The sequence below is a fragment of the Oryctolagus cuniculus genome, chromosome 4 (assembly GCF_964237555.1).
Source record: "Oryctolagus cuniculus chromosome 4, mOryCun1.1, whole genome shotgun sequence".
Lineage (NCBI taxonomy): Eukaryota > Metazoa > Chordata > Mammalia > Lagomorpha > Leporidae > Oryctolagus > Oryctolagus cuniculus.
In genome coordinates, this window is record NC_091435.1 from 92,346,566 (window position 1) to 92,366,307 (window position 19,742).

The window sequence follows — 19,742 nt, forward strand, 5'->3', positions numbered from 1 at the left end:
CCTGGACAGGGGCTGGAGGCGGCTGCTCTGTCTCTCCCCCAGGCCCAGTCACCATGGTCCTGACAGTGACATACCTAAAGCCAGGCAACCTGCCGCAGAACACAGCCACCCTTTGTTTCCCAGTGCTCCTGCGATGAACTGTCGGAGGCCTGGCTTCCAGTTGCCGAAGGGATTTGCATATGAATGAGCTAGCTCCAAAGTCCCAGAGGGGGTGAGGTGGAGGAGAGGAAGCCGTTCACCCGCCAAAGGCGGCATGTATGCTCCCAGACTCCTCCCCTGCCACAGTTCCCAGACGCCTCCCGCCCACTCCTGCTGAGACGGTGGGCACTGCCCATTTCCCACCTGCAGGACGCCTGCTTCCACTGCCAGCTCTTTCTTCTGCCCCTGCTCTGGTTGCCCCTTTTCTGTTCAGTACCCGCCCTGAGAATGGGCAGCCCCTCCTGGAAGCAGTGGGATTCTTGCATACTTAGGAACTGCCAGCTCTCTCAGGCCCTCTCTGCTCTCTGGTTCCTCACATTTGCATGCACACAATTCCTTCTCAGGGATGCACCCAGCGACGCTGGGTGGGCTTTACTCTGATTAATGACCGTTGTCCTGGGCAGGGAAGTACACCTGGCGCCTCAGCCCTGTCTCTGCCGTTGACTGGCCTTGTGACTCTGAACAAGTCTTAGCTTCTCCAGGGAAAGGACGGGAGGTCCTCAGATGCCCTACCCAGCTCTGACCTTTCTTCTAGAGCTGCCGGATTCCAGTTATTGAGCAAATCTGGAAGCCAGGGCATCTGCGTATTGTCTTGGGTCTGCTCATCTTAAGCCACGAGGCCTTTGGCAAGTCACATCACCTCTCTGGACTCAGAATCATGAAATCTGCCTCCTTACCCAACTGCAGTTAGGTGAAAATAAATTAGGGACAGAAGGAAGATTTACATGGGTAGAAGGATTGTTAATCTTATTATTATGGCCTAACCCAGTCTAGAGCACTGGCCTTCAGCACTTGTCAACCAAGGCCCATGGACTCTTAGCCCTGTGTTGCTATGCTGGCTTTCCAAGGCTTCTGAAACACAGCACACTCACATACACACACACACACACATGCACAAGCACACACACACAGACACACACACACTTCAGGTGACTTCTTCTGTCCTAGGCCCAGATTCTTGTTTGTTGTCTAATACCTTTAACATGGTTCTGCCCATGATCTTAAACTGGAATCTGAGACCCCTGAGAAAGTAGTGAAACTGGGCCGTTGACCTCTGGCCCAGCCAGTGGAGGTAATGGGCTTGCAGTGAGGTTACACTCAGAGGCACAGTGCACTCAAATGCAGGCAGGGGTATGGGGCTGCCACTGAATCACTGGTCTACACAGACACACCTAGAAAGATCCTTTGAAGTACAGGCAAGTAAAGAGAGAGATTCCTGAACTTGCTACTCTTGTGGCTGGAAATTTTTAGAGAACCCTTTGTACATCACTTTGTTCTTGGGTTTATAAAGTAAGGTTGATATCTTTCCCATCACCCCCGCACCCCAGGATTGTTGGGGAACATTGTGAAGTCCAAAGCATCAAACAGGCCTAACAAAACATTTGTCAGATGAGGAGCTTGGACTGAGAGGGCTCTGCAAGTTCCCTCCAGCTTTATCTGCCCAACATCTGGGCTCCTTATAAAAAAGGAAGCCTCTGCTAATGGCATCTGGGAGATTAGAAATGAAGGAGTGAGGTCTAGACAACAGAGGGTACCCAGGGACAGTTTCCACCTGTGACACTGCTTCAGATACGTGAATTTCTCTACGTCTCATCCAGCTGGGAGCCCAGAAAGTTGCCGTCTTGGTTGCCTGGACTTCAGCATCCTGTTTTCTTCACTGAGTTCTCACTATATTCCACGCACCTTTCTAAGTCTTTTACATATATTAACTTATGTCATAGTCACTAGAGTCTTGCGGAAATGATGTCAATGCTATCACTTTCATGATTTTACATACAAGAAAACCTGTATGCAGAGGACATTAGCTTCCTAGGGCTACTACAGAAAATTACTACCAATTAGGTGGCTTAAAACAACAGGAATTTGTTGGCACACAGTTCCGGGCTAGAAGTTGTTTTATTTATTTATTTATTTATTTATTTGGACAGGCAGAGTTAGACAGAGAGGGAGAGCAGAGAGAGAGAGAGACAGAGAGAAAGGTCTTCCTTCCATTGGTTCACCCCCCAAATGGCCACTACGGCTGGCGCGCTGCACCGATCCGAAGCCTGGTCTCCCATGCGGGTGCAGGGCCCAAGTACTTGGGCCATCCTCCACTGCCTTTCCAGTCCACAGCAGAGAGCTGGACTGAAAGAGGAGCAACCTGGACAGAATCCTGTGCCCTAACCGAGACTAGAACCCAGTGTGCCAGTGCCACAGGCGGAGGATTAGCCAAGTGAGCAGAGGCGCCGGCCGGGCTAGAAGTTTGAAATCAGGGTGTTGGCAGAATCATGGCCCCTCTGAAGACTCGAGGGGAGAAGCCTCATCTAGCTTCTGAAGGTTGCAGGCAGAATCTTGGCATTCCTTGGCTCAGGCAGTGTCACCCCAGTCTCTGCCTCTGTCTTCACACGTCCGTCTGCCCTCTGTGTGTACATTTGCATTCAACTTTTCTTCGTTATAGAAGGACACCAGTCAATGGATTAGAGTCCTCTTGCATCCAATACAGGGCCATCTTGAATACAGCTGCCAAAATTTCTTTCCATGTATTATCACATTCATACCAGAGGTTAGGATTTGAGCAAAGGTTTTGGGGGAATACAACCAAATGCTCACTCCTACAGTGTTTCTAACTTTTTCTTATTCTTCCTTTTTTCCTTTCAGTTTGTTTATTTGAAAGGCAGAGCATCAGAGAGAGAAAGAGGGATGGAGATAGAGAGAGAGCCTCCATCTGCTGATTCATTCCCCCAAACGGTTGCATTAGAGGAGTCTGGACCAGGCCATAGCCAAGAGCCAGTAACACCATCTGGGTCTTGTACATGGGTGGCAGGAGCCCAGTCCCTGGGGACATCATCCTCTGACTTCCCAGGTGCATTAACAGGAAGGTGGATTAGAAGTGGAGCAGCCAGGACTCAAACACACACTCTGACATAGGATGCCAGCAATGCAAATGGCAGCTTGACTGCTAGCCCCTCTAATTTTCTATTATTATACATGACTTCTGTGAGCATCTTTGTTCATAAGGTTTTCCACATTTGGAATATTTCCCCTAGATTATATCTATAGCTGTAAGACCAGGGGTAACTTTCCAAGTAAAGAATATAATCCAAAATATTCAGATCTAGCTTAGAAGGTGTTGAGTTTCTTGTCTCTGCAGCTGATAGCAAAAGTGTGGCATGCTTTTTTTGGTAAAGTTATGGTAAAAAGATTATAGTTTATTGCAACCATTACTGCAGGGCAGTGGGTTGGGACACGGCTTGTGACACCAGCTTCCCATATCAGAGTGCCATTGTGAATTCTGGCTGCTCCCCTTCCCATCCAGCTCCCTGCTAATGTGCCTGGGAAAGCAGAGGATGATGGCTCAAGTGCTTGGAGCCCTGTTACCCACATGGAGGACTCAGATGGAGTTCCTGGCTCCTGGCTTCAGCTGGCCTTTTCCCAGCCATTGTGGCCATTTGGAAAAAAAAAACAAAAACAAAACAAAAAAAAAACAGTAGATGAAGATGTCTCCCAGTCTCTCTATGTCTCCACCTCCCCCCTCCCACCCCACTGTCACTCTACCTTTCAAATAAGTAATTTTTACAGAAGATTATAGGTGAGATTAGGTGATTTTCAAGGGCCCCCAGAACCTGAATTGTTATCCGCCGAATTTTAGTTTAAAGATGTCAGTCTTACTAGTTGCCCCAAGTCACTTCCCTATTCCCCATACAAATTATCTATCACTGTGTAATAAGCCACTCGAAACTTAGTAACTGAAACAGCCATTGTGTGCTCTCCTGATGCGGTGGTCAGGAATTTGGGCTGGGCTCAGAGGGATGGTCCTCTGGCTGCACTTACTTTGGGTCATGCGTGCAGCTGCAGTCGTAGAGGCTTGACAGAAGCTCCAGGTTCTCACCCGCGGTGGTGGCTGGCAGGGATCGCCAGCTCGTTACTCTGGAGATCTCAGATGGAGGCTCCTCTCTGCTTTATGTGGCTGTTGATTCCCCAGAGCCCTCACACTCACAAGTCTTCTTTCATCTGGTGGCCCCAGGGCCATATTCTATGTGTGAGAGAGCATTAAGGAAACAGTTATTCAAGGATACGGAGAAGCCACGCAGCAAGGTAGACTTTAAGACCATTTCAATAGGCATGGGATTTTGCAGTGGGGGAGTAAAATTGGGGTTGATTTCAAATACAGGATTGAGCAGGTGGGGATTTAGAGTGAAAGATCAGGAGGTCAGTGGATGGCCCATCTTGGTAGAAGGAGATTCGGGATTAACAACCCTAATAGGATTCTTACCAAAGTCAGATCGGGGTAGTCAGACGTCATGTGGGAGACAGCGGAGGGTGAGGACTCTAGTCGGATTTTTAGAGCAATGTCAGGGGTGGGTGGTTCTTGCTAAACTGATTGATCTGGCTTCTTTGCTGAAACTGCCCTCTACAAGTGCACAGACAGGCCTAGGTGAGGTTTTAGAAGCTTAACTAAAGTTTGGCCAAGCACAGATTCTTTGAGCAGAACTCCAAGGCCACTCAAGGCTAGGTTAGGAAGCAGCATGTCACTTCTAACACATCATTGGGCTTCAGTCAAAGTGGGTGGGTCACTGAGACAACCATGAGCCACAGCGTCATTGCAACAGGGTCTGTGTCTAGGCATGGAAGGGATTATTGTTGATATCTTTTGCAAACAATATACCACAGTCTACCTTCTGGATAAAATAATACATATAATTCTCTCATGGAAAATACATTGATATTCCCTCTTCTGGAAGGTTCATCCCATTAGCTAATCAGACCTAAAGTCCACAACGTCATGAGTCATGATATGAGCTAGGTCTAGAGGTGGAGACACCAAGGGTGTAGTGTCTACAGGTGCAGCCCCTTTTGTTCCAAAGATCTCTGAACTCCCTTAGAAAGTGATTTTCTTTTCACACACACACAACACACACACAATATCTCCTTATGTTAATGATAAGAACAAGCAAATCAGCACCTTAGAGCTGCCAATGAAATGGGGGAAGAATGGAGGCATATAGCAATTGAAGCTCCATGGTAACCTTGAAATCCAGCCAGGCACAGGTTGGCTACTCCAGATGCCAAGAGTCTTCCTCTGCAGAGCCCAGTTTTGCTTCCAGGGCATTGCTCCAGTCCATTGCTCTCCGTGACTCTTGATGCTGCCTATGGCTCTGCATCTGGGTTCTTAGTTTTACCTTCTGACTCACTCTTCCATTTCTATAAGAAATGGCCCATGTTTGCAGCTGAGGGGTCCTTTCAGCCTGCTTGTTTGCTTGCTTTCTTTCTTAAAGATTTATTTATTTATTTATTTGAAATGGGGAGCAACAGAGAGATGGGGAGAGACAGAGAGACAGAGTGGGAGAAAGAGATTTACCACCTTCTGGTTCACTCTCCAAATGCTACAACAGCCAGGTTGAGGTCAGGCCACAGCCAGGAGCCAGGAACTCCATCCAGGTCTCCCTTATGGGTGGCAGGGGCCTAAGCACTTGAGTCATCATCTACTGCCTACCCAGGCGCTTTAGCAGGGAGCTGGATCAGAAGCAGAGCAGCCTGAACTTGAACTAGCACTCTGAAATGGGATGCCAGTGTCACAAGTGGTGGCTTAACCCACTGTGCCACAACATTGGCCCCTTAACCTGCTTTCTGCACATAGAAATCTAGGATCTAGAGGCCTCTTCAATTTGTCTAAGTTATTTTTAGTTCAGGCTGATACTGCCTTAAAATCTTTTTTGAATCTCCTGTATTCAAGATATAGTCCACTCCACTAACAAATATAAAGCACGGTTCTTTTCTAAGTAGGCAGCTCTGCTTTGAAAGGCCTATCAAGGTGCTGTGGAACAACGCCCTTAAGATTCTCGGATGCCTTTTGTCTGGCTGATAGGGAATACTTGGCACAGCCTTAAATGTTCTAGATGTTCACAAAGCTTTCCTTTTTTTCAAAAGATTTAGGCTGGCGCCATGGCTCAATAGGCTAATCCTCCGCCTTGCAGCGCCAGCACACTGGGTTCTAGTCCCGGCCAGGGCACTGGATTCTGTCCCGGTTGCCCCTCTTCCAGGCCAGCTCTCTGCTGTGGCCCGGGAGTGCAGTGGAGGATGGCCCAAGTGCTTGGGCCCTGTACCCCATGGGAGACCAGGAGAAGCACCTGGCTCCTGCCTTTGGATCAGTGCGGTGCGCCGGCCGCAGCATGGCGGCCATTGGAGGGTGAACCAACGGCAAAGGAAGACCTTTCTTCTCTGTCTCTCTCTCTCTCACTGTCCACTCTGCCTGTCAAAAAAAAAAGATAGATTTATTTATTTATTTATTTATTTGAAAAGCAGAGTTAGAGAGAGACAGAGGCAAAGAGAAAAAGAGAGAGGTCTTCCATCTGCTGGTTCACTCCCTAGATGGTCGCAATGGCCAGAGCTGCACCAATCCGAAGCCAGGAACCAGGAGCTTCTTCTGGGTCTCCCACTCAGTGCAGGGGCCCAAGGATTTGAGCCATCTTCTATTGCTTTCCCAGGCCATAGCAGAGAGCTGGATAGGAAATGGAGCTGCCAGGATTCCAACCGGCACCTAAGAAGATGCCGGCACTGCAGGTGGCTGCTTTACCCACTACACCACCTCGCTGGCCCCCACAATCTTTTCTTACAGCCACATTTTTTTACTTCATATTTATCCTAAAGCTATTTTCCCCTTTAAAGTCATTTGCTAGTAGGGAGATTCTTTTTCAGCCCAAATAGTCCTGGGCCTTCTATGTTTTCTGTAAGCTCTGTTTGCATACTTCAGGAAGCCTCACTTTCTTCTGCAGTGCCTGGCCACACACAGTGAGAAGTGCGCGCAGCCCCTTCTCTCATGCTACCTAACAGCTCCTTAGCCAAATTCACAAGTTCGTTACACACACATTTTTCTCCTTTCCAAGTTGCATAAACAAGTCGTGCTAATGTTTTTTACCCTCACGTCATTCAGTGGTCTTTTTGCTTTCAGGACTCCTGTAACAGTTGCCTCACCACCTACTGGCCAATCCCCACACTGAGGTCACCTGTTCTCTTTTTTTGCTACTGCACTATCCCACTTCTGGTACCCAGAAATGTGTCAGTCAGAGCTCAGTCAGGAAAGCAGAATCCCAGTTAGTAGGATGAAATGATGAGCATGTCTGGGCATTGGCAGGAGCTGAGTGAATAAGAGTTGGGGCTGGGGAGTTCAAAGGCCACAGAGGGGGTCACCAGCATTTCCTAGAGCCCTGGAAATGTTGGCGTATGCATGGGAATTCAACAGGGTAAGTCCATCTTAGGATGGACTTCCCTGCCAAGTAGGACAGGGAAGAGGTCTCTAAGAAGCTGTTGGCTGCAAGCAGCTACCACCTCGGAGAGTCCATGGGTAAGCATCTGGGTGTCAGCATGGACCTCTGCTCTTCATCAGAGCCACCAGTGGGAAAGAAATCTGAGTGCAGAGTAGAGGAGTATGAGGACAAATCAGAACCTATGAAGCACTTCTACATCAGTCCATTTTTGTATCTTATCACAAAACAACCTTCAGGGGTGCTCACCATTACCTTGTGTGTTTCTTGGCCAACTCTAACCTGGAACTATACAGGGAAGATTCCAGGGAATAGGTTTCAAAGATTAACTAACTGACAATAAAGCTGATGATCACACTCCATGATTGTCTGCCTATATTAAATCTGAAATGCTCTTTAAGGGTATAGCATAGATTTCAGAAATTTTCCAGGATATAGCTTGGGAACACTGAGGCATTCAGACTGTAGGACACCCTTGTTTGCCCAATGTCTTGAGCACTAATTAGGGAATCCGGATGTTGCAATAGTGGGCCTGAGTTCACCATTCCCTAGATTCATTCTCCACTAGAGGATTCACCACTCACCTGGCCCAGTTGGTTGAAATGATCTGGGCTTCAGTGCCCTTCTCTGTAGAATGAGAGCAATCACTCCATGACTATTTTCTCCATACATTGTTTTAAGAAGCCAATGGGTATCTGCCAATGCTTTTGGTAAACTGGTGTCATGAGACTTTTGCAGACATGTGAACAGCAGTCTTTGCTGTCCTCCCACAAAAATTTGGCCAATTTCTTGTAGCCCTGCCTTATTTTTGCCTAGATTTGTGCCGGACGTGGAGCTCAGCAGTAACCCAAGGAAAATGAAGACTCTGGCCTCTCTTCATTAGATCTGCTTTCCCAGTTCTGTGTCCACAACACAGCCCCTTTTCTACCCTAGGTGGCTGGTTGGGGGTCTGGGGTTGAAACAGGGTTAAGACTCTGAATATCCCAGGCCCTCCCTAGGCCCTCTGCCTGGATGCTCTCACTACTGTTCCCCCTCCCTCCACCCACTGTTTCTAGCTGCTTAAATCCTACTCACCTTTCAGTTCTCAGCTCCAAAACCCTTCTCCCCTTCCTAGATGTTTCTGTTTTTCCTCAGCTGGATGCAATTTTTTTCCCCTTTCAATCCCTGGGGATGTCCATCTCTCATTGCATTACCATACTATGACAATGCCCAACACATACACATACTTATCTTATTCTTTTACTAAATGTCACATTCCCAGAGGCAGGGAACTTGCTTATTAAGCTCATGCAACAAATAAGTAACTTTTGGCATCCTCCACACCATAGTCCAGACAGAACTTGGTACATAAATATTTGTTGAATTGAGTTAAAAGAAAATGAATTGAATACATGCAACCACATGTTGGTGCCCTAAATAACAATAGTCTGTAACGACATTGTTGCCCACAATAAGAAATGGAAAAATAAAGAGTCTACAATCCTTAGCCACATGGATCTTTATTATAAATTTTGTGCCTTCACTTGATAAATTTCCTCTATCAGGTTGATATGATGGCCCCAAAGATGGGTCAGTGCCAACAGAAGTCAGGGCTCACTCCTTGCCTACACTCCAAAGTGAATGGTCTTTGTAGAACTTTATAATCCACAGCAGGGGAGGCAAATGTTAAGCAGGACCAGTCAGCCCTCTGTTTAGGTTATGGCTAGAGCTGTCACTGGGCCACATCCTCTCTGAGAGACAATCCATGCACCCAAGATAAGGTTTCAAGAGGCCCTTGAGCCAGGAAAATTGTTTAGCCAAGTGTCTGTGTCTTCTGGCATGTACTCTCTGGTTTGCTGATTCCTTTCCCCAGCCTCAGAATAGTTCCAAAAGTAAAATTGATATCAGAAAATGCTTATGTTATCTCTCTACCCTTGGGCAAGTCACTCCCCTCTCTGGATCTCAATTTCCTCTTGAAGGAGGGAGATAGAAAGAGCTCTTGGGGTCCCTCCAAGCTCTGATATTCCAAGACTCTATTCTGGGGCTGAATTCCCAGGGCTCTCTGCTACTGGACTTCTTTTCTCTGCTCCTAAAAGTGTATACATGACTCAGATTTTCCCATGGGTCTCAGCTGGGGCATGCTTCCCTATTCTCTGAAATACTGAGGCTCTGCTGTTGGTGACTGTTTATCTGTCATCAAGAAAAGGTCCTTAAACCCATAAATTATCCAAGGAGGAGGATTTTTATCACAGGCTATCAGAATGTCTTTCCTGAATCCAAATGGCCTTTGGTTGGTTTCATTTGAAAGTATCTTACTTCAGCCAATACAGAACTCAAGAGGGAGGGGTTGGGGGTGGCAAGTTTCATGAAGAATATTGCTGGAACTGTTAACATGTAAGGCAAACTATTCTGTCAATTGATTTTTGATGACATGGAATAAGCCACAAACAAGTTCAAGTTTATTGCTACCTGCAGCAATCTGTGATGGAAACTATTGCTATCTTCTACTTGGTTTCTTTAAACAACTGCTATGATGACTTGTTAGAATACTAGTGTGTCACTTAACAAGAAATCTAGGGCTCAGTTGGTTTCAATTTCTGTTTTACAGGGGACTAACTAAGAGGTAGAGGAGGAATGGAATAGGACCCGGGACCTCCCCCTACTGGGCTCCTACACTTCACATTACTCCGAAGCAGAAATCACCAAGATAGGGCCCTCCGGCTCATGCACTTACTCAAGGAGATTCCCTTTCCAGGCCCTCACTCCAAATCTATTTAGTCTTCTTACTACCTAGTTCCAGCAAGAGCAGTTTCACTGGTTTCTAATTCACAACATATTAAACATACGCAAACAGAAAAGTACAGCTAATAGACTGATTAAAAAAGGGGAGGGGGCAGGAAAGAAAGTACCAGAAAGAAGACCTAAGAATTACAAAAGCATCTGGTCTGGCAACGTTCCAGGCAGGCAAGCCACGCTGTGCACTCCAGAACGCCAGGGGTCTCACTTGAATGTGGTGGTGTGACCATCAACATCCACAGCGGTGCCCCTGGATCACCAGGAAAGAATTAGTGTGTTTAACTTAAGGAAGTAGGGATTTGAATAAAGCGATTAAACAAATTACACCTGGAAGACTTTTTTAAATTATAGTTATGTAAACCTTCAGCTATCTGGAAAACTTCCTAGACCAAAATAACACTGCAAGAAGCGACGTTCAGTTGTGTGAAGAAAGGCACATTCGGCAGTAGAAGGCTGGTGTGAGTTCACCGGTATCTGCAGAGGAGAGGAACAAATAGCAAAGTCATGATCTCATCTTCTGTATACACTTCAATTCCCAAAGTTAGTGATTAATTGTCCTCGTGTTTTGTTGCCAGGGAAAATTGTTTTCTTTTAAAACTCCCTCTTATTTTAAATAAATAAACCATTAGTTTCCAAACAGAAGTGTCAAATGTCAAGATAGTTCTGCCAATATGAAGCTAATGAACAAAACAATGAACTCATTAGAAGCTACCAGAGATAGGCAGACTTTGAGAACTTTCCTTTAACGACTCTGAAAAGCATCAGAAGTCATTCTTGGGACAGCTGTTCTCACGCATCTTGACCACTATGTCGGGCTAGAGGATGCAAACACGAGTTTGCGCCTAGAAGAATCAGGTTAGGTGTAAGATAACAGGGTGCTGGATAGGTCAGACAGTCCTACTCCGACAAACATACCAACCAGCTGCCTGGCTTTGCTTCCCAAAGCACTCAGATACAATCAGCTTAGAAGAACAGTTATGGATTTCTGCTTTGGTCTCTGAACTGGCACAGAGTCACTGGATCTTCCAAAGTACGAAATTCTTTCAGCAACTGGGTAATTTTCCTCATGTAGGTTTTAACACACACACACACATAAACACACAGTTTCTGGATAATTTTAATAAATAAATAGTCTCTGAGCTTTCAAGAGTACCTGGCAAATGTAATTCTGTTTACGTGACTTTCCTGTCCAAATGTTTCCAATGTCCTGCACTTACTCACATAGTGGCATGCAAGGTCATTCATAATCTACTTTCCATTTGTCCATCCAAGTACATCTCCTATAATCCTCGCAGACTCCCCTTAATGTTCTCAGAATGGTCTCACATTTTCAGCTCTTGTGAACAAGAATTTGTTGGATAAATACTATGTGCTAGCTCACATGCCATGCACTGGATGCACGTCTACAAAGAAAGCAACGCCCTGCTCGCCTAAACCTCACATTCTAATGGAGAACTTCTACCTCCTTCCCAGGGCGTACTCAGTTTTCACCCTGCTGTTGGAGCATGGGCCACACTGCACAATAGCTCTCTCTGTGTCAGCTCTCCTGAGCCTGTGCACAGCACCCTGTCTTCCTCATCTCTCATCGCTTCCATCTCATGATTTGCTCAGTAGTAGGCACACAGGATCCTCCATAAGTAATCTATGTGGTGTGGAAAGTTTCCCTTCTTTGGAAATGTGGTAAGTTCCCGTTGGATGTAGGCTCCATCTGTGCAATTGCCAAACACACTTTGAATTATAACATTGAGTTATTTTCAGTAAATAAAGCCCCATGGGTTGTCAACAGGGATGCTGAATGGCAAACGACTTCTGGGGGAATTCAGTGAAATGAATGAAATTGATCCAATGGCCATGTTGACTTAACCTGCAGTGTGTCCTTCCTTAGATCCCAGAATCCTCAACCCCTATTTTCTTTGGGTTTCCCAGGCTGCCCGGTTTACTTGTGGACAGCCCCTTTCTCTTTCTTCCTGGAGATCCTAAAAGAAGCCAAATGGGAAGCTGCTCATCTTGTTCCCTTTCTCTTTAACCTCAAAGGTAGAAACTGAAGATCAGGTGCTGGCAACATTCTGTGGCAGAGAGACCACAGACACAGAGCAGACCCCTGGCCAGGAAGTGGTCCTTTCCCCTGGCTCCTTCATGTCCATCACTTTCCGGTCAGATTTCTCCAATGAGGAACGATTCACGGGCTTTGACGCCCACTACATGGCTGTGGGTAAGTTGGAGAACTGAGCGGCTCATCCCGCTGGCTTCCTTTTCTCTATAAAGACAGCACTGCCTGGGCTTCAGGCTAATCTGTATTCTCACCACATACACCCACCTTTGTCATCTCACTTTCCTCGTTCCATCACACACCTGTCTGTCTAGACGTCCTCTGTCCATCCATAAGTTCACCTCTTTTGATGCATTTCAAAGTAGACAGCAAACATCTGTACACTTCTTCCTAAATACTTGAACATGCTAATCATTTTGCTAGCATTCAGTTGGCTCTTTCTGTGTGAAACTTACATGCAGCGAAATGCACAAATCTTAGTGCACATTTGTTGATTTTGAAAAAGTTGTATTTAACAAAACATCGAACTTTACATCAGCCCAGAGAATTCCTTCAAGCTCATGTCCAGTCAATCGCTGCCCTCATCTCCATTCAAGAACGTAATTGTCTGATCATTTTCAGCCATACTCTTCAGGGTTTTTTTTTCGCCTCTTCTAAAACTTCATATAAATGAACACAAAGAAAAAACTCATTGTGAGCGTGATGATTCTCCTACTTAGCCAAACATCTTTGGGATCCATTCATGCTCTTGCATGTATCAGCCATGTGCTCCTTTTCCTGGCAGGGTACTATTCCATTGTGTGAATCTACCAGACAGTCTGGTGGTTGACTCCTGGGCTCTCCTCACTTTTTGTCTCTCAGTAATAAAGCTGCTAAGAGCCTTTTTGCACTAGTCTTTTAATGAATATGTGCTTTTACTTCTATTGGGTCAACTGGGAATTGCTGTTTCATAGGGTAGATGTATGTTTGGTTTCATAAGAAATTGCCAGACCTTTTCTAAGGCAATTATCCTGTTTTATGAACGTCCACCAATGTATGAGGACTCTACTGTGCCACCTCTTCACCGACATTACTTGTCAATTTAAAAGCCTTTGTACACTGAGGTGGGTATGTAGTGGTACCGCATTATAGTTTAAGTTACATTTCCCTGATGACTAGGGATGGTGAGCACCCTTTCATGTGCTCATGGCTTTCATACATCTCTTTAGGATAACTGTATGTTCAAATGCTCAGGATAGGGCTTGATCACATGATAGGCTTAGGAGGCAGTGCAGAGTAGAGTGTGTGTTGAAGTCAACTCCTCGGGACTTGAATCCTGAGTCTGCCATACTGTCTACCTGGCCTTGGGTTCTTTAATGACTCCCTGTCTCAGCTTCATCACCTATAGAGTGTGGGCCATAACAGTTCTGCTTCCTATGATTGTTGGCTGGCACACAGCTATTATCACAACTCTAATAGGACAATGGTCCCAGCTGAAATCTGGTGGCATGGGTTGCAACCTGACTGTCTAGTCTAGAATAAGTTGCCTAACCTCTCTGATTTCAAGTTTTCTCATTTGTAAAATGAAGGTGGTGGCTATATGTGGTTTTAATGCAGAGATTAAATGAGAGAATGCATGAACCACCCCCCTGCCAACACAGTGAGTGGCCCATGCTAAGTGCTCTGTGAGTGTGGGCTGTTGTCTTCCTTATCACTCATGCACTGATTGACTGAGAGGCTGTACCCACTCTGCAGATGTGGACGAATGCAAGGAGAGGGAGGACGAGGAGCTGTCCTGTGACCACTACTGCCACAACTACATTGGCGGCTACTACTGCTCCTGCCGCTTCGGCTACATCCTCCACACAGACAACAGAACCTGCCGAGGTAGGGCCTGGGGGGCTTCTCTCCATGAATGTTCCAGGAAGACTGGAGGAGGCTCAGAAGAAAGACAGATTGCAGTAGGGAGAGTTTAAAACAAAGTCCAAAGTGCACTTGAGACACCGTATGGCGGGAGATGCTGAAATGCCCACCCAGACTAGAAGCCCAGGTGCTTGTTCCTGGGCAGAGGTCCCTGTCTCCTCTGCTGCCATGGGTGCGTGGCCTGGCTGAGTTAGGGGAAAATCTGGGGTCCCCATCCTTCCTCTCTGGGCCATTGACTACGCCTCCCCAGCAGTTCTCTCTTCTCTTCCGTGGCCCATATGTTCTTCAGCACCAGGGAGAACCTCAGTCCAAAAGATAGAGAGAGGAGAGAGGGAAAGGCAGAGCCAATAAGAAAGGATCCCCTTCCTTCCCTCTGTGTTCCTCTCTCATCAACAAACCTCCTGTGGGGCAGTCTGCAGGCTGGGCAGGGAAGGAGGGAGGGAGGGCTTGAGCCACTCCCCGGAGGAGATCCCGGGCTCCTGTGGTGACAGCCACCTAAGCAAACAGTGGGAGGCTGCAGAGGCTCCATCCGCCACACTTACATGATGGAAACGTGGACACAGCACACTCAGGCTTAAGTCAGCCTGGAGACGTGAGCAGAAGCTTGGCGGAGATGGTGACCCTTGTCAGGAATGTCAGAGGAAGGCGCAGCAGGGCAGGCCGAGGGTGTGTCTGAGGAGCTGCCAGTGTGAGTGTGATCTGGAGGAAGGATCCGCTCTGGGCTCCCACTTGTAAAGCTGAGGGAGGAACACAGGGCTGGAGAGCAGAGTCCTCCCCTTCCTCCTTCAAAAACGGCTGCTAGAATCTGAGCCAACCCTGCAGGACGCATCAGTACAACATGGCAGAAAACAAAACTTCCCGCCCCCCAGGGTTGGCTCAGAAAGTGCTATATTTTCCTTCTCCAAATACTTGTAACAGCCAGGGCTGGGCCAGGCCAAAATCAGGAACCAGAAAGTCAATCCAGGTCTCCCGCATGGGTGGTAGGAAGCAAGTACTTGGGCCGTCATTTGCTGCCTCCCAGGTGTATTAACAGGAAGCTGTATCAAAAGCCAGGAGCCAGTGTTGTGACACAGCAGGTTAAGTTACTACCTGCAATGCCGGCATCCCATATGAGTACCAGTTTGACTCCTGGCTGCTCCACTTCTGATCCAGCTCCCTGCTAATGCACCTGGGGAAGCCGCAGATGATGGCCCAAGTGCTTAGGACTTCCCATTTACATGAAAGATCCAGATGGAGTTCCAGGCTTTTGGCTTTGACCTGACCCAGCCCTGGCCATTGCAGACATTTGGGGAGTGAACCAGCAGAGGCAAGATCTCCATATCTCAATCTCTCTCTGTCTCTCTCTGTCTCTCTCTGTCTCTCTTTCTCTCTTTCTCTCTTTCTCTCTCTCTCTCTCTCTCTCCCTCCCTTCCTCTCTGCTTCTCTCCCTTTTTGTCACTCTGCCTTTCATACAAATACTTTTTTTATAAAAAAGAACTTGACCTAGCACTCAGATATGGGATGTGGGCATTCCAAACAGCAACTTAACTCTCTGCACCACAATGCCCACCCTGAGGGTATATTTTTATTGTTTCCATTTAATACTTATTGAGTATCCACTATGTGCTGAGTGTAGCAGGTGCTAAAAATGCACAGGGTAGAGCAAGATTTTCAATCTTTTTTTATGTCACTTCTAGCCCTGCTCCTAGGAGCCTTTTTCCTATACCACAGATATGTTATATATTTGTGTATATACAGTATGTCTGTCTGTCTCATGTGTAAGGAAAGTAAGACCTTCTCCTCCTTTAGTACAGCACATCCATGAGAATGCATGGGATAGAAAACAGAAACAGATGGGGCTTCCCAAGACCTCAGTCTAAACCTTGCTCAGCAGCCTGCCTGCATTTCCATCCTAGAGTTTCTCATTTGCAAATGAGCAGGAGGAACAAGGACTTGGAAAGCATTGATGTCCCACCTCTTAGGTCAGTCCAAGGGCAAAGACGCAATGGCTCTAAAGGAGCCTCAGCAGGGCTAAGTTATGGCCAGATCCCAGCATGCTGGCTCTTGAGCTAAGTAAGGCAGTGAGAACAAGGCAGAGCCCTTGAGCTCACAGAACTCGCAGTCCAGCGAGACAAGAAACACAGCGACTGCATAAGGACATAACGTCAGCAGGGGGACAGCACTGTGAAGACAACAGAGTACGGGCAGGGTGAAGAGGTGTGGGGTGTGCGAAGAGCCTGGATGAGGGTAGCCAAAAAGTCATGGGAAACTTATGAAAGATAACTTTGCTTCGGTACCAAAATGCTTTTAAATCTATGCATATGAGGTCTTCAGAAAGTTCATGCAAATGCTTGTTATAAGAAATGATGCGTGTATTTCAGACTTTTGCACTTAAATAAATGTATCTTTTAACTCCATGCTCCACAAACTTTCCAATGTGTGCTCATATTGGATGAGGATCCAGGAAGGTTTTGAACAGAGACCTAGATGAAGTTCTAGGTAGAGGGGCAAGTAGGACCAAAGATGTGCAGACACCCCTTAATACCCCTCTCAAACTCTCCCATCCCCACCCCTCTATGTACTCCCCACCAATACCAGAGAATCTGACAAGAATTATCCCACAGGGCAAATAGATCTGAATAGAAAATTGGAAAGTCTAGGTTTGACCTTGAAAGTGCTGCAAATACCTAGCTGTGATCTTGAGTCAATCAATTCCCCTCAATGAGCTTCAGTCTCCCCTGTAAAATGGGGCTTCTGATCCCTTACCTTCCACCACTGGGAAAGTCATATAGCAATAGAGGGGCAAAGGGCCACCGTGGCCATGGCTTCAGGATACCACTTTCTCTGCTATGTTTCCCACAGTGGAGTGCAGTGACAACCTGTTTACCCAGCGGACCGGCGTGATCACCAGCCCCGATTATCCCAACCCTTATCCCAAGAGCTCTGAATGCTTCTACACCATCGAGCTAGAGGAGGGTTTCATGATCAGCCTGCAGTTTGAAGACATTTTCGACATTGAGGACCACCCTGAGGTGCCCTGCCCCTATGACTATATCAAGGTGAGCCTGCGATGGACGCTTATCCTGGGGATGATGGAGACTCTTGGTGAACATGGGAAAGTTGATACTCTGGACCCTTCACCTTCTGTCACAATGCAGCTGAGCCGCCAGCTTCCCCAAAAGTCATTATGTGAAATAGCATCTACTAGCTTACTCAGGTCCAGCTGAAAGGTCTTCCCCAATGCAAAACCAGTGCCCTGGCTGCCCAGGTGGTTTGAGGAAGGGTCACGAAGTCAAATATGCATCTTAGAAAGGTCCCTTGGAAGCAGGCGTAGCTTCATGGCATGCAATCTGTATGGTCACACAAAGTTTTATGCTTGGCCTAATGTCACCTGCCATTGCCGTCTTGAGCTTCTTAATAGAGTTGAACGAGGGACGCATATTATGCAGCTGGCCCTGCCAGGGGGAAGGAACTCTGTGAAAGGCAAATAAAGAGGGAAGGATGTCACAGGAAAATTGCCTCTCAGTTTGTGGTTATACCAACCATAGAGGCGAGATGCAAAGGCAGCCTGCATTGGAGCCATGGCTGAGATTGTGGAGGGAGATGCTTTTGAGGGACATAGGAAGTAAAATCAGAAATACTTGGAGAATGATCAACTGAAGCATTCAAATGGAGCTGGCTCAGACCTCAGGAGAGGTGCTGAGCTGGAAGAAGGTGCTATCAAGTACGCAGATAGGCACTGGTTTAACCCACCGAAATGGTGGGATGTTCTAGAGAGAAAGCAAGGTGGAAGCTAAGATACAATAAATTCAAAGAGCTGGAGAGAAGAGGTATAGTCCAAACATGAGATTGGAGAGAGGCAGAAAATGAAACTGCCAAGGGGAGAGCTGTCACGAGCAGGAGGAGAAACCATAGAGTCCATGAAAGGAGACTCCATAGCTCTGAGCCTAGCTGACCTCCTCCTTGGATCCAGAGGCTGAGAGCCAGCCTGGCTGCAGGTGGGACAACAGGAAGCATAAGGCGTGGAGTTTCCATTGCTGTGGAGCAATTTCCCACAAACACAACAGCTCACAACAATACCCATTTCTTTTTTTCTCACTCTAAGTAGTCTTTAACTGTGTATACTTATGGAGGAGCGCATGATCAGTTGACACATGTGTGGACACAATGTGTGGTATCAAAGCAGGAGGACTGGTGTCTCCATATCCTCAAATGCACCTCCCTCTTTTGTGTTGGGAACCTTCAGATTCTTCTCATCTAGCTCTCTATGAAACATGTAATAAATTGTTAAAAGCTACAGTCACTCTGCTGTTCTGTAGAACACTAGGATTTGTTCCCTCTACCTAACCGCATTTTGGTACTCATTACCCAACCTCCTTCTGACCCTCTACTCCCTTCCACTTCCCCACATCTAGTGGCTTCTATTATGGTCTCCATTTCTATGAAATCAACTTTGTTTAGCTTTCACATATGAGAAAGAACATGTGATATCTTTCTAGAACACCCATTTATTGATTTTTAAAGATGTACTTATTTATTTGAAAGACAGAGTTACACAGAGAGGGAGAGACAGTGAAAGAGGGAGAGATTGATTTTCCATCTACTGGTTCACTCTTCAACTGGCTATAGCAGCAGGGACTGGACCATGCTGAAGCTTGGAGCCTGGAACTCCATCCAGGTCTCTGTGTTGGTCGCAGGGGCAGGTGGTTGGGTCATCCTCTGGGCCAGCCTCTGTTGCTTTACCAGGCACATTAGCAGGGAGCTGGGTCAAAAGCAGAGCTGCCAAGAGTCAAATAGGAACTCTTCTATGGGATGCTGGCCCTCAGCATCTAGGAGCTGCTCTCACATCCTTCCTTGTGCCTCTCCTCCCAGCAACACAGATAATTCCCTGCATCAAATTCCCCTCATTCTACAAATCACCACGACCTCTGCAGAACTCTGCTTTGACAGGGCTCACGTGATTGAATGAGGCCTGCCTGGACAATCTCCCTATCTTTATGTCAACAAAGGAGCAATGACATCTGTGAAATCCCTTTTGCCATGGAACATTTCATAATCACCAACACCAGCCATGAAGGTCACCGGGACCATCTTAGAACCCTGCTTACCCCACAGTTTCCCAGGAGCTATGCGTGGAAGCCTCATGCAGGCAATTACCGAACCTCTTGGGACTTCACTTTTGTTCCTCTCTCCATAATTAAGGGTGACAAGGTGCAGATGTGAAGATGTCACCCAGTACTGTAGAAGTCACCATTGTTAAGGAGCTTGGTCCTCAGAGATGGACGAAAAGAGGTTAAAGGCACAGGAGGGATGCAGGACTGGGAGGTGACGACTCCATCAATTAAGAGTGTCGTCTCCTCTTCCACTGCCATCCTCATCCGCATGCCAGCCCCTCTCTCCCGCTCAACTGTAAAGCATCCCCACTGCTTTTCCTGCTTCTGTCCTTTCCCACCCACTCTGTTTTAGCCCCATAGCATCCAGCCGGAGCATTACGGAGGTAGATTAGATCAACATGGCACTGGACTGGGAGCTAAGCTGCAGACCTTGCCTCCCCTCCCAGCCACCTGCCGTAGCACGCCCTCCATGCAGCCACACTG

At 47.0% G+C, this 19,742-nt stretch overlaps 1 protein-coding gene across 4 annotated transcripts in view; it reads left to right on the forward strand.

Annotated features, from left to right (window-relative positions):
• MASP1 (MBL associated serine protease 1) overlaps positions 1-19,742 on the forward strand; it is a 70,237-nt gene that overhangs the window by 17,230 nt on the left and 33,265 nt on the right. For all 4 annotated transcript variants that reach the window (XM_070073181.1, XM_008266637.4, XM_008266639.4 and 1 more), the window contains 3 exons: positions 12,249-12,426; positions 13,999-14,130; positions 17,008-17,204. In XM_070073181.1, the coding sequence (XP_069929282.1) occupies positions 12,249-12,426; positions 13,999-14,130; positions 17,008-17,204 (507 nt within the window). The remainder of the gene's footprint in view (positions 1-12,248; positions 12,427-13,998; positions 14,131-17,007; positions 17,205-19,742) is intronic.